This window comes from Callithrix jacchus, chromosome 7 (assembly GCF_049354715.1).
Source record: "Callithrix jacchus isolate 240 chromosome 7, calJac240_pri, whole genome shotgun sequence".
In the NCBI taxonomy this organism is placed as follows: Eukaryota; Metazoa; Chordata; class Mammalia; order Primates; family Cebidae; genus Callithrix; species Callithrix jacchus.
In genome coordinates this window covers 57553348-57567734 of record NC_133508.1, presented here as the reverse complement: position 1 = coordinate 57567734, position 14387 = coordinate 57553348, and the positions used below count along the sequence as shown (strand labels likewise).

The window sequence follows — 14387 nt, the reverse complement described above, 5'->3', positions numbered from 1 at the left end:
TAGGCTGAGTATGGTCAGGCCCTGGCCAATGAGTAGAAACAGCGATGAATGAAGAATGACTTTGGAAACCGCACCGGGTTTGCCTCTTTTCTTCCTTCCAGGCCTCATCTTCCACCCCATCCCCCGTCCCTCCTGCTCTCCACACCTCACCTGTGTGGCTTTATTTAAGCTGTCCTCTCAGCCTGGAATGCCTCCCTCTTCTGTCACCTGGCAAAGTATGAGCCCCACTCCCAGCTCCCCCAGCTCTCCCTGTCTTTGCCACCTGGAAAGCTGTGCTTCGTTCTTTCCACACTGTTCTGTTTTCCCTCCTTTGCACTTCCCCTCCCTGCCTGCTGCCTGGACTCCTGTGGCTGTGTGCCCCGCCCCATAGCCTGCCTTGAGAGTCACCTGTGCGGTCCAACTCCCTGCACTGTAGGCAGATGGAGCACCTGCGTGTGGCGGCACTTCCTGTGCCAATGCACAAAATAACCCCATTCATACCCTGCAGGAACCTCGTAGGAGGTGCCATTCTTACCCTTTAAGGTGTCGGGGTTTTTTTAGACAGAATTTCACTCTCACCCAGGCTGGAATGCAATGGCATGATCTTGGCTCACTGCAACCTCCACCTCCTGGGTTCAAGCAATTCTCCTGCCTCAGCCCCCTGAGTAGCTGGGACTACAGGTGCACATCACCATGCCCGGCTAATTTTTTGTTTTTTGTAGAGACAGGGTTTTACCATGTTGTCCAGGCTGGTCTCAAGCTCCTCAGCTCAGGCCTCCCAAAGTGCTGGGATTACAGGCATGAGCCACTGTGCTCGGCCTAAGGTGTTGTTCTTATCTTATCAATGTGCCTCAGTGAGGCCACCACAAGGGCTCACGGTCGGTAAAGGTGGATGTGGGCCCAGGGGGCCATGCCCACAGTGCAGGGGACAAGGACAGCTCCTTACCCCACCAGACAGTCAACTCCTTGAGACAGAGCTGGGCCTTGCTTATCTCCACACTCCAGTGCCATTGTTGGTGGGGGGACCGGGGAGGGCCCCGAGTCAGTGAGTTAGGGGGCCCTGCCTGAGCCCTGCTGTGCCTGGTCTGCTGAGCATGGGGTCCTGGCTTCCTCCCATGCAGGGTGTCACTGAGGGCTACAATGGCACCATCTTTGCCTATGGCCAGACAGGCAGCGGGAAGTCCTTCACCATGCAAGGCCTGCCGGACCCGCCCTCCCAGAGAGGCATCATCCCCAGGGCCTTCGAGCACGTGTTCGAGAGCGTCCAGGTGTGGGCTTCATGGAGGGCTGGGGCAGGGCCAGAGCTGCAGCTGGGCCCCAGAGCACTTCTGATGGGTGGCAGGGACATGGGAAGTGATTGGAACCTGGCCTGACCCCACACACATCAGCAGAGAAGGCTCTGGGTTCTGAAAAGGTGGGGGAAAACACTTAGAGAAAATTCTGTCCATGCTTTTCTTCTGTCATTGTTGGGTTCTGATCCTCAATTTCCTGTGGATCTGCTGAACCTATGCACTGGGCGGGAAGGGGTTGTAACAATCACAGCTTCCCCTCTATTGAGCAATTGTTAGGGATCAAGCCATGTGCAAAGCCCTTGGCATCCTTACCTCACTGAATCTCTAGCCTGACCCAGTAGGTAGCTAGTAGCCCCATTTTTGAGAGGGAGGTTGAGACTCTGAGCCTTTATGGGCCAAGATGAGACCGGACTCTGAATTCATCCCAGCGTCCAGGCTGCAGATGAGAGTTGCCTGTCGACCATTTGCAGCAGTGCACAGGGAATGGCGGAATGGGGAAAGTGACCCTGGTCAGCTGCAGAGCCCACTATGCTGCTCCCAGGACTCATCGTGGTGGCCACAGCAACATGTAAGGCCTCGGAGAGCTGCCAGGGACCAGCCCAGAGCCTGTGCTTATCCCAGGCCTTCCCTGTCGCCTTAGGTTTTTTGAGACAGAGTCTTGTTCTGTCACCCAGGCTGGAGTATAATGGTGTGATCTTGGCTCACTACAACCTCTGCCTCCCAGATTCAAGCGATTCTCCTTCCTCAGCCTCCCAAGTAGCTGGGGAGGTGCCCAGCACCATACCTGGCTAATTTTTGTAATTTTAGTAGAGACAGTTTCACCATGTTGGCCAGACTGGTCTTGAACTCCTGGCCTCAAGAGATTCGCCCACCTCAGCTTCCCAAATTGCTGGGATTACAGGTGTGAGCCACCATGCCGACCAGGGTTTTTTTTTTTTTTTTCTTTTTACCTGAATAATGGGGAAGCCTCAGTTTCCTTTCCTATGAGGCTTTTAGACAGAGCATTAGCGAGCAGTGTGAGGATCTTGCAACTCCAAGAGGCCTGAGCACCCACCAAGCTGGAGGCGAGGAATGAGCTTGCCAGGAGGGTCAGCAGGGCAGGTGGGATTGGGGAATCCTCTGGCCCCGATTTTCCTTCTTCTCCCATGATGTCCTGGTGGCAGAGGGACAGCTCCCAGCATCAGGGCAGCAGTTTGCCTCGGAGCTCTGATGTCTGAGTTTCTGTGTATTCCCTGCAGTGTGCAGAGAACACCAAGTTCCTGGTCCGGGCCTCCTACCTGGAGATCTACAATGAAGATGTCCGGGACCTCCTGGGGGCTGACACCAAGCAGAGGCTGGAGGTGGGTGCAGACCCAGTGTGGGCAGGTGGGCCCGGAAGCGGGGAGGTTGGCATTGCGTGCTGCTCCCTCAGAAATACCAGAAGGTGTCCCGAGGGTGCCGGCACTGGGAGACTAGAGTCGGGGCTTTTTTTTTTTTTTTTTTGAGACAGAGTTTCGCTCTCGTTACCCAGGCTGGAGTGCAATGGCGCGATCTCGGCTCACTGTAACCTCCGCCTCCTGGGTTCAGGCAATTCTCCCACCTCAGCCTCCTGAGTAGCTGGGATTACAGGCACGCGCCACCATGCCCAGCTAATTTTTTGTATTTTTAGTAGAGACAGGGCTTCACCATGTTGACCAGGATGGTCTCCATCTCTTGACCTCGTGATCCACCCCCCTCAGCCTCCCAAAGTGCTGGGATTACAGGCGTGAGCCACCGCGCCCAGCCGGGATTTATTTTTTAATGAAAAAGAATTTTTTAAGGCCGGGCATGGTGGCTCACGCTATAATCCTACACTTTGGGAGGCTTAGGTGGGTGGATCACTTGAGGTCAGGAATTTGAGACTAGCCTGGCCAACATGGTGAAACCCCATCTCTACTAAAATACAAAAGCTATCTGGGCATGGTGGTGCATGCCTGTCGTCCCTGGGGGAGGCTGAGGCAGGAGAATCACTTGAACCCAGGAGGTAGAGATTGCACTGAGCTGAGATTGTGCCACTGCACTCCAGCCTGGGCAATGCAGCGAGACTCCATCTTAAAACAATAAATATATATATATTTTGGAGACAAGGTCTCACTTTGTTGCCCTGGCTGGCCTCAAACTCCTGGCCTTGAGTCTTCCACCTCAACCCCCTTCCCACCGCAGTAGCTGGGACCACAGGCACACACCACCACAGGCACCCAGCCGCTTGGCGTTTTTCATGCAGGATCCTCCAGCCTCCCACCTGGAGTTTTTCTCTTGCCTTCTCTCTCCTAGTGCAGCTGAATCATAGCTCAACCCCCAGACAGGGAAGCAGAGACAGGAGGCAGCAGAGGGTGTTGCTCCCACATGACAGCCCCAGAAGGCCAGGCTGTGGGGTTAGGGCCCCCTGGCCCCCTGTGAGCCTTCTGCTAACCTGCACTGGAGCAGCAGGGAGCCCTCCTCCCCTTCCTCACTGCCCTGGACTCTACAAAGGCCTCAGTTACCCAGGTCTAGAGGGGCCAAAGGCTGGCAGCCATGGGCACTTGTTGCAGCTGAGCCTCAGGCCTATTGAGCCAGCTGCCTCGGGGGCTGCAGTGACAGATGCGCTCCCTGAAACACACTCTGGGGTCACCAGGCTTTTGACATGCTCCCTCGTGGAGGATGTGCAGATGGCTCTCATGTAAACCCCCTGGCCACCCCAGGAGGAGGCACCATTTTTATCCTTTATCACAGATGAAGAAACCGAGGCTCTATGTGCTTAAGTAAGACCAGCCCAAGGACACACAGTCAGTAAAGAGTGAAGATGGGCCAGGCGCAGTAGCTCACGCCTATAATCCCAGCACTTTGGGAGGCTGAAGTGGAAGGATCACGAGGTCAGGAATTCAAGACCAGCCTGGCCAACATGGTGAAACCCCATCTCTACTAAAATACAAGAATTAGCTGGGCATGGTGGCAGGCTCCTGTAATCCCAGCTACTCAGGAGGCTGAGGCAGGGAATTGCTTGAACCCGGGAGGCAGAGGTTGCAGTGAGCCAAGATCGCGCCACTGCACTCCAGCCTGGGCGACAGAATGAGACTTTGTCTCAAAAAAAAGAAAAAAAGAGTGAAGATGGGATTTGAACCCAGGGACTCCACAACACATGCTGTTAACCCATGTTTAACACAGGGCCCAGTGGTGGTTATAATTAGAGGTTATTACATCACCTAAGGCCAGCAAGCGGTTTGGAGAAGCAGAGTTCCACCCCTCCCCCAGCCGCTATAAACTACTGTCATCTTGATCTGAGGGGGTCTCTCCAGCGGGTTCTCCCTACCCATGTCCAGGCAAAGTGTCAAAGGCTCCCCTCCCCATGGCAGCCACGGACACGTTCCTGCCATGCTCCCCTCTCTCATCCTTGCTGCATCCCAGCTGGTTGCCATGGTGACCTGGTTCTGGCCTCCGCAGCAGAGATGAGCAGTTACCAAGGAGCCTGGTGCGCAGCTGGGGGCTGTCACTCAGCACCCCCCAGGCATCGGGGGGGTAGAGCGGGGTTGGGAGCGAGGTGGTTAGGCCATCACAAGGTTGGGAGCAGGGAGCCTTCCTGGGCCTGAAAATACCGTGGTGGGAGACCCCTTGGGTCAGGGTTTGTCTCCTGGATTACTCAGGCCTGAGACAGCGACCTCGTCCTCTTTGTGACCTGCATTCACTGAACTCCCACTAAGTACCCACAGAACTTTTCTTTAGATCTGTTCTCTTCCTAATTGTCATAATAATCTTGTAGAAATAGGAGTTATCATCCCCATTTTACAGAAGAGAAAATCGAGGCCTAGAGAGGCAAATGAACCTCCCCAGCCAGCAAGCCTGAGAATGGGTTTCTGCCTGGAGCAGGCATGCAGGGTGCCCCCAGGCCACACGCCCTCCATCCTCTGGGCTCCCTCCTTACCTCTAGTCTGGGCCAAGACCCACCCTCTGTCATGTCAAGCTTCAGCCACTGCAGGATGCTCCCGCCTCTCTCTTGCCCTGCCCCGGAGCCTTCCATCAGCTGTGACCCCACTAACAGCTGCGACCTTCAGCAAGTCACCTCCCCTTTCTGGGCATCAGCTGCTCATCTATTTCATGAAGTCTAGTCTGTTGGTGGGGCTTGGCTGTTTCTCCACGCTTGAGCAGATAGGACCAGCCCGTGCCTGTCCCCCGACCCCCACTCATGTCCCTCCCACACCAGGGTCCTGAGCCCACCCGGGACCCCCCAATGCTGCCCGAAGCTGAGCCTCGGGTGGCTCCAACCTGCAGGGACACTTGGCAGACAAATTCCTTTGTCCTCATTTATTCTGCTCTTGTGGCAGAGTGGTTTTATTTCCTCTCACGTTTGAAAAATATTGTGTTTCACATCTCTGTGTCAGCAACTAAATGACTTGGCTGGCTGGAGAGCCAGCAGGGAGCCATCAGATAAATTAATTTACTGCTGCCACTGCCCTGAGGGCTGGGGGCCTCTGAGCTGTGAGCCTGTAGGGGTTCTGGGCAACAAGTGGCTGTTCACCTGTGATCTGAGGGTTTGGGGGCATTCCCCTGGTTCTAGAGCCGAGGCAGAGGGGATCTGGAGCCCTGTCAGGATGAAGGGAGACGGTGCTCAGGGCCCGTGGGCGATGACAGGGTCAGCCCCTGAGATCTGAAGCTCCCAAACGGAAAGCTACCTTTGTCTTCATAGCACTCATGACAACAGCACAGACAGTGGCTGGCATCTATGGGGCGCTTAGGTGCTGGGCACCATGCTAAGCATTGTATGTGCCTTATTTTATGGATTCCTCACCATATCCCTATGAGGTAGCTGTCTCATTGCCCATTTTGGAGATGTGGAAACTGAGGCTTAGGTCGTCACTGGCTGAAGGTCCCACAGCAAGTAGGAGGCAGGGGTAGGTTTGAGGCTGCTGGGGCCTGGAACGCACCCCTCCCTGTGACAGGCGCATGAGGTGCCAGCCCACACTGCGGGAGGGCGAGGGCGGTCTGGATGGGGCCCTTCTCTCTGGTTCCTTGACCATCCCTAGCCCAAACCCTTGGAGGTTGGAGGTTCCACCCCTGACCCATTGCTCTTCCCTCAGCTGAAGGAGCACCCGGAGAAGGGCGTGTACGTGAAGGGGCTGTCCATGCACACGGTGCACAGCGTGGCCCAGTGTGAGCGCATTATGGAGGCCGGCTGGAAGAACCGCTCTGTCGGCTACACACTGATGAACAAGGATTCCTCACGCTCCCACTCCATCTTCACCATCAGCATTGAGATCTCTGCCATGGGTACATGAGGCCGCTGTGGGGGGTGGGTGGGGTGTGGACAGATGACCCAGCCACACTTTCAGTCCTACTAGCCAAGGCATGCCACCTCTCAGGGCTGAAAGAGCCCCCTAGAAAGTGGGAAGAGATACTCTAACTGCCTGGAGGAAACCCAAGAGGGTCCTTGGGATTCTGGGACCCGTGCTCCCAGGATACACAGCAGCAAGAGTGGAACACTGGCAGCCAACACTGAGTGTCAGACCATTTTTATTTATTTATTTATTTTTGAGACAAGGTCTCACTCTGTCACCCACGCTGGAGTGCAGTGGTGATCTTGGCTCACTGCAACCTCTGCCTCCCAGGATTGGGTGATCCTCCCACTTCAGCCTCCTGAGCAGCTGGGACTACAGGTATACCCCCCATACCCGGCTAATTTTTTGTAGAAATAGGGTCTTGCTATGTTGCCCAGGTTGAACTGAGCTCAAGTGATCGTCCTACCTTGGCCTCCCAAAGTGCTAGGATTACAGGTGTGAGCCGGCACGCCCGGCCAGTGTGCCCGGTAATGCGTTACTCCTGCAATACTTACTCCTACAGCACTCCTATGAGGTGGATACTGAATCATCCCCATTTTACAGATGAAGAAATCGAGGTCGCCCAACTAGGAACTAATGTCAGAGCCTGGCTTCCATCCTGTGTTCTTCCTCCAGAGTGTGTATCACACAGACCTTATGGATTCTTCTCTCTCTAACATTCTCTGTTCCTCAGTCATCTCAATATTATTTTTTCTGGAAGAGCTGCTGAGAAAGAGAAGAGGAAGGAAAGAAACCCATGTTTATTTTGGGGCCCCTGTTGGCCATCTGCAGTATCAAACCTTTTATACCCTTCATTCCATTTAAATCCCATGACAGTCTTAGAGACAGGCACCAGAATCCTCATTTTATAGATGAGGAAACAGAGGCTCTGAGAGGCAAAGTGATTGCTTGTTGGAGGTCTCACCACCGCTAATTGGTGGAGCTGGGATTTGAACCCGGGTCTCCCTGATATCTGGGTTTTCCCATGAATACTGCAGCTGCCTCCAAGTTGTGGTCCATCATGACTAGGACTCCAGAGAGCAGTGGAGCAGGAGGTGGCCTCAGCCCAACTGGCAATAGAATTCCGGAGAGATCCCTGACCCAGGGATCAGGGTCAGGAATTAGCTGGGTGTGATGGTGCATGCCTGTAGTCCCAGCTAGTCGGGAGGCTAAGGTGAGAGGATTGTTTGAGCCCGGGAGACAGAGGTTGCAGTGATCTGAGATCACACCACTGCACCACCCAGGGTCAAGGCCTGGGTAGATGGAACCTCTTGGACACACTGCCCAGCTGGTGTGGTGACCTGGCTTTGGGCCAAGCCCTAATGCTTGCTTGGGTATGAGGCCATCAGTTTGAGTGTCCTGGGGGTACTGATAGGGGAGGGGTGGGACAGTGTGGCCACAGCCTCAGTGCTGCAGCTTGGGGAGGGGCAGAGACCAGGGCAACTGAGGACTGATCAGGAGGGAGGAGGAGGGAGTGGGTTTGGGGGGCACCTCTTGGTCTTTGCAAGAGGGTTTGAAGGATGAGGCAGGCTGGCTACACATTCACTTTATAAAATAATGCAAGCTCAGCCGGGTGCAGTGGCTCACACCTATAATCCCAGCACTTTGGGAGGCCGAGGCCGGCAGATCACAAAGTCAGGAGTTTAAGACCAGACTGGCCAACATGGTGAAACCCCATCTCTACTAAAAAATACAAAAATTAGCTGGGCATGGTGGCTCGTGCCTGTAATTCCAGCTACATGGGAAGCTGAGGTAGGAGAATTGCTTGAACTGGGACCCATGAGGTGCAGGTGGCAGTGAGCCAAGATCGTGCCACTACACTCCAGCCTGGGCTGCAGAGTGAGACTCCATCTCAAAATAATAATAATAAGAAGAAGAAGAATGCAAGCTCAATGACGATGGTAAGAAAGTAGAGAATGGGGGGCGGGTGCGGTGGCTCACGCCTGTAATCCCAGCACTTTGGGAGGCCGAGGAGGGTGGATCACGAGATCAAGAGATCAAGACCATCCTGGTCAACATGGTGAAACCCCGTCTCTACTAAAAATACAAAAAATTAGCTGGGCATGGTGGCATGTGCCTGTAATCCCAGCTACTCAGGAGGCTGAGGCAGGAGACTTGCCTGAACCCAGGAGGTGGAGGTTGTGGTGAGCCGAGACCGCGCCATTGCACTCCAGCCTGGGTAACAAGAGCGAAACTCCGTCTCAAAAAAAAAAAAAAAAGTAGAGAATGGTAGGGAACAGTTACTCATAGTTCTGACATCTAAACACATTTAAGCATTATATTTATATAATAATTATTCATATTTATAATATGGTTTTTTATATTACATACGTACACACATTGTTTTGTTTTGTTTTGTTTTTTTGAGACAGCTCTGTTGCCCAGGCTGGAGTGCAGTGGCGCAATCTCGGCTGATTACAACCTCTGCCTCCCAGGTTCAAGTGATTCTCCTTCCTTAGCCTTGTGAGCAGCTGGGATCACAGACATGCGCCACCACACTAAGCTAATTTTTGTATTTTTAGTAGAGACGGGGTTTGGTGTCTGCTAAAAATGTTGGCCAGGCTGGTCTCAAACTCCTGGCTTCAAGTGATCCATCTGCCTCGGCCTCCCAAAGTGCTGGGATTACAAGTGTCAGCCATTGCGCCTGGGCTTTTTTTTTTTTTTTTTTAAAAACAAACCAATGTGAGTGCACATATAAATAATTTGTATTTATTTATTTTTAAGGCACTGCCTTGCTCTGTTGCCCAGCCTGGAGTGCAGTGGTACAATCTCAGATCACTGCAACCTCGGTCTCCCAGGCTCAACCAACCCTTTCACCTCAGCCTCCCGAATAGCTTGGAACTACAGTCACACACCACCACACCCAGGTAATTTGTATGTTTTGTAAAGACAGGGCTTTGCCATGTTGCCCAGGCTGGTCTCGAACTCCTGGACTCAAGCAATCCACCTCAGCCTTCCAAAGTGCTGGGATTACAGGCGTTAACCCCTGTACCCAGCCCTTATTTTCTTTTGATCCTTTTTTTCCTCCAAAAGTTTCAAGCACAACTGAAATCTTATGCCATGTAGGGTTACCCCAGTTTCATGTCTCTTGCCATCACTGAGCATCTCCGTGTTACTGTCACCGTGTATTCATGACCATGTGTAGTGGCTTGGATCCTGCCCTTTTCCAACCAGTCCACAACCAGTGGTTCCCAGTTTCCCAGTGCTGGAAGTCATGCCATGATGGACATCCGTGTGCACAGACCTTCTTCTTGTCTGAGACTCATCTCTTCAGACTCAGTTCCCTGGAATGGGTCCTAGAGCAAAGATGACAAATGCGGTTACGGCTCCTGGTCTGTGCTGCACAGAGCTTCCCAAAGGGGTGACTCCAAGTTCCTTCCAGTCCTTTTCTTAGAGACAGGGTCTCACTCTGCCACCTAGGCTGGACTGCAGTGGTGCAATCATAGAACTTCTGGCTCAAGTATCCCTCCTGCCTCAGCTTCCTGAGTAGTTGGGACCACAGGCACACCTGTCAACTAAAGAAAAATCAACTGGGCTGGGTACAGTGGCTCAGGCCTGTAATCCCAGCACTTTGGGAGGCCAAGGCGGGAGGATCACTTGAGGCCAGGAGTTCGAGATCAGCCTGGGCAACATAGGGCCACCCCATCTCTAAAAAGAAAAATATTAGCTGGGCATGGTGATGTATGCCTGCGTTCCCAGCTACTCAGAGACTGAAGTGGGAGGATTGCTTGAGCCTGGGAGTTCGAGGCTCTAGTGAGCTAGTTTCGCACCACTGCACTCCAGCCTGGGTGACAGACTGAGACCCTGTCTCAAAGGAGAAAAAGAGAAGTTCTACTGAGGATCGTAGACTGAGGTCTACACCCGGGAGCGGTTCTGTCCGTATTTCAGTTCACAGTTTATACATAGGTGGTGAAGAGTCAGCACCTGCAGAATCACACCTGACATGCTCAGAAGTTACACAGAAGAGTCACATCAGGTTTTGTGCAAGAGCATGTCCAGTGATAGACTCAGAGGCTTCCTCACCAGCCCCAGCTGACATTAGCTCATGTGTAGGAAAAGGCAAGGCCTCGATCTGTCTTTCAGCAATGCAGTGACTCAGGCGAGAGACGGGTGGGGGGACCGTCAGCTCCATCCTGTTTTGTCTTCAAAGCATCTCTGTGGAGCTCTGCACAGCCCTGCATGTCAGCACAGAGGCAGCGGCTTTGTGTGCTGACGTTGCTGGCAAGTGGAAAAGAGCTAACGTGGCTTCTCACATCTGCCGCTTTGTCGCACAACAGACTCTAATGGGGAGCCATTGTTAGTCGGATTTTGTTGATGTGGGGAATTGAGACTCTGGGAGGTAGGTGGCCCTGCTAGTGCCACACAGCAGGGAGAAGACAGGACTGGGTTGGGAACCGGGCCAGGGAGTCTCCAAGGCAGATGTTTTCTGCGTTGAAGGACATAACTCCCTGGTGAGCCAGCCGCACCCCGCCTTCTCCACCTTTGACCTTGCAGGAAGCCTTTGAGAGCAGCTGTGGCAGCCAGAAGGAGCCCTGTCGAACTCAGAATGGTCTGCAGCTCCAGCCCCTGCTCCTGGACGCAGCCTGCCCTGGGTTCTGATGGTGGCTACAGCTCTTAGCAGCTGTGTGACCTTGGGCAAGTTCTATGCCCTCTCTGAGCCTCAGTCTACCCATCTGTAAGATGAGCACAATGATAGCACTTGCAGGCTGGGCGCAGTGGCTCACACCTGTAATCTCAGCACTTAGGGAGGCTAAGGTGGGCGGAAATCCTGAAGTCAGGAGTTCAAGACCAGCCTGAGTAATATGGTGAAACTGGTCTTTACTAAAAATACAAACATTAGCCGGGCGTACTGGCAGGTGCCTGTCATCCCAGCTACTGGGGAGGCTGAGGCAGGAGATTGTGCCATCGCACTCCAGCCTGGGTGACAGAGCAAGACTCTGTCTCAAAAAATAATAAAACAATAGCACCCGCTTCCTGGGGCTCCCTTGCAGCTGAGGGAAAACCCTCGGTGGGTGGCGGTGAGCACCCCGTGCCTGATGCTGATGGCCATGGATACATGGGACTCACCAAGGCCCTCATCCCTCTGCTCGGTCTGTCTGCAGATGAATGGGGCAAGGACCACCTCCGGGCGGGCAAACTGAACCTTGTGGACCTGGCGGGCAGTGAGCGGCAGTCCAAGACTGGGGCCACGGGCGAGCGGCTCAAGGAGGCCACCAAGATCAACCTGTCACTGTCGGCACTGGGCAACGTCATCTCGGCGCTGGTGGACGGGCGCTGTAAGCACATCCCCTACCGGGACTCAAAGCTGACACGGCTGCTGCAGGACTCACTGGGTGGCAACACCAAGACGCTGATGGTGGCCTGCCTGTCTCCTGCGGACAACAACTATGATGAGACACTCAGCACACTGCGCTACGCCAACCGGGCCAAGAACATCAGGAACAAGCCGCGCATCAACGAGGACCCCAAGGATGCGCTGCTTCGCGAGTACCAGGAGGAGATCAAGAAGCTCAAGGCCATCCTGACGCAGCAGATGAGTCCCAGCTGCCTATCAGGTGGGACCACGTGGGGGGAGTGGCGAGAGGGCCGGGTCCCCAGGAGAAAACTTCCTCCCCTCTGTCTTCTTGCCTCTGACTTCCCATCTGAAAGACGGTGGGAGCGTCCTCCTGACCCTCAGCCCAGTGTGAGTGCAGGGCCCTGGGTGGTGGCCATCCAGACAGCATGTGCTTGTCAGTGCCCTAGCAGGAGGGCACTTGTCTGGCCTGTCCCGTCTGCTGCAGGCTGTCGTCCACTCCTGCCTCTGATCTGCTCATCCATCATCCCCTCCACCCCTACCACACACCCCCACCATGCCCCCACCACACCCCTACCATACCCCCCCACCACATCCCCACCACATCCCCACCACAACTCCCACCACACCCCCACCACGCCCACCACGCCAACCACACCCCTATCACACCCCCACTACACCTCCCACCACGCCCCCACCATGCCCACCACACCCCATCACAACTCCCATATCCCCACCACACTCCCACCACGCCCCCACCACACCCCCACCACACCTCCCACCACACACCCAGCACACCCCCCACCATGCCCCTGTCTGCTGCTGTGTGTGGTGACTCAGTCCCCACGGCTGCATCTGCTCCTCGCAGGTACTGTGTTACTGCAGCTTTTGCACCTCGGCATTTGGCTGTCACCTGGCAGGTGGAAACCCACACCTGCAGTATTGCCTGAAGGGGCTTTGGAACTGAAGGACTCTTAAGATTTTCTTATCTCAGAAGCTCTTGGGGAAGGGAACATGAAAAATCCTGGGCTTATCTGTTCATTCATCCCCCTCCCACCCACCTTCCTCTCCATCTATCCATTCTACACACACACCCATTCACCTACCCCTTCATCCACCCATCTGCCCATCCTTCCATTTACCCATCCATCCACCTACCTTTTCATCCACCTACCCACCTACCCCATTATTTATCCATCTGCATACTTGCCCATCCACCCACCCACTCACCCATCCATCTACCCACCCATCCACCCACATCCATTCATGTACTCATCCATCCATCCATCCATCCATCCTCCCACCCACCTATTCATCCATCCATCCATCCCACCCACTTACCCACCCATCCATCCATCCATCCATTGATTCTTCCTTCTATCCTTTCATCTACCCATCCCTCTTTCCATTTCATCAATCAATCCATTTCTTTCTTCCTTCCAGCCATCTATCTATGCAGCCACCTATCCATCCATCCATTCATCCATCAATCCATTCATTGATCCTTCCTTTCTTCCATCCATTCATCTGTCATCCATCCATGCATCCATCATCCACTGACCCTTCCTTCCTCCCATTTGTCCATGTATCCATCCATTCATCTATCTTCCTTCTATCCACCCATCTACTCATCTATAGATCCTTTCTTCCTGTCTTCCTTCCATCCTTCCATCTGTCTATTCATCTATCCATCCATCCATCCATCTATATCCATCCTTCTGTCTACTCACCTACCCATCTTCCATTCATTTAATCTACCTGTCCATTCACGCATTCTAATCACTCACCCTATCCACCCTACCATCCACATACCCACCCATTCATTCACTCTATACTATTCTTTTATCTATCATCCATTCTTTTATCTATTTTTCCACTCACCTACCCATCCATTGATTCAAGGTTCCGTGAGCTCCTCCTCTGTGTGTGGAGCTGTGCTGGGTACTGGATAAACAGAGATGAATCAGATGCAGGCTGTGCCTCGTGGGGTACCTAATCTCCTGAGGGAAAAGGAGACTCTAGTAGACCATCACATGCAGCGAGACCCACTCTACGCCAGACAGTTGTACAGGGCAGAAAGGATCTGCATGGTCAGCCAGATCTATCTGTGGGTGGGATGTAGTCAGTCAAGGAAGGCTCCCCAGAGGAAGCAGTAATTGAGCAGAATCTTGGAAGAGGAGAAATTTCCCTGTTAGGATGAGAGTGTCCAGTGTGTGCAGAGATGCGCAAAACTCTAAGGTGCATTTGGGGAACTACAGAGCCCCCTGCTGGCTGCCTCGGGCGTAGGGGTGATGGGAGGTGGTCAGGCAGGGCTGGAGTGGAGAGGGCCTTGAACACCATGACAAGGCATTCCACCTCAACCATCTGCCTTCCTCCTCTTTCCCTACTCCTCACCCCAACCCTCCTCACCCTCAAGATTGGGGGAAGACAAGAATGGTGAGTGTACCAGGAGGGAGTTGGGGAGGCTCTGCCCCCACACCCAGCAGCTGACATCTGTGCAGCCTTCTAGTGGTGACG

The 14387-nt window shown here is 53.8% G+C and overlaps 1 protein-coding gene across 12 annotated transcripts in view; it reads left to right on the top strand.

The window, feature by feature from the left end:
* KIF17 (kinesin family member 17) overlaps positions 1-14387 on the top strand; it is a 45671-nt gene that overhangs the window by 1170 nt on the left and 30114 nt on the right. For 9 of the 12 annotated variants that reach the window (XR_008482609.2, XR_013519843.1, XR_013519842.1 and 6 more), the window contains exons 2-5: positions 1101-1247; positions 2510-2611; positions 6341-6530; positions 11680-12132. Coding sequence is in view for 7 of the 12 variants with exons in the window: in XM_035308005.3 (XP_035163896.2) it covers positions 1101-1247; positions 2510-2611; positions 6341-6530; positions 11680-12132 (892 nt within the window). In the remaining 5 variants the exon portion in view is untranslated. Of the gene's footprint in view, positions 1-1100; positions 1248-2509; positions 2612-6340; positions 6531-7053; positions 7215-9301; positions 9445-11679; positions 12133-14387 lie in introns of those variants that run through there. The other 3 variants (XM_078330669.1, XM_035308006.3, XM_054258825.2) reach the window with 2 other exon arrangements.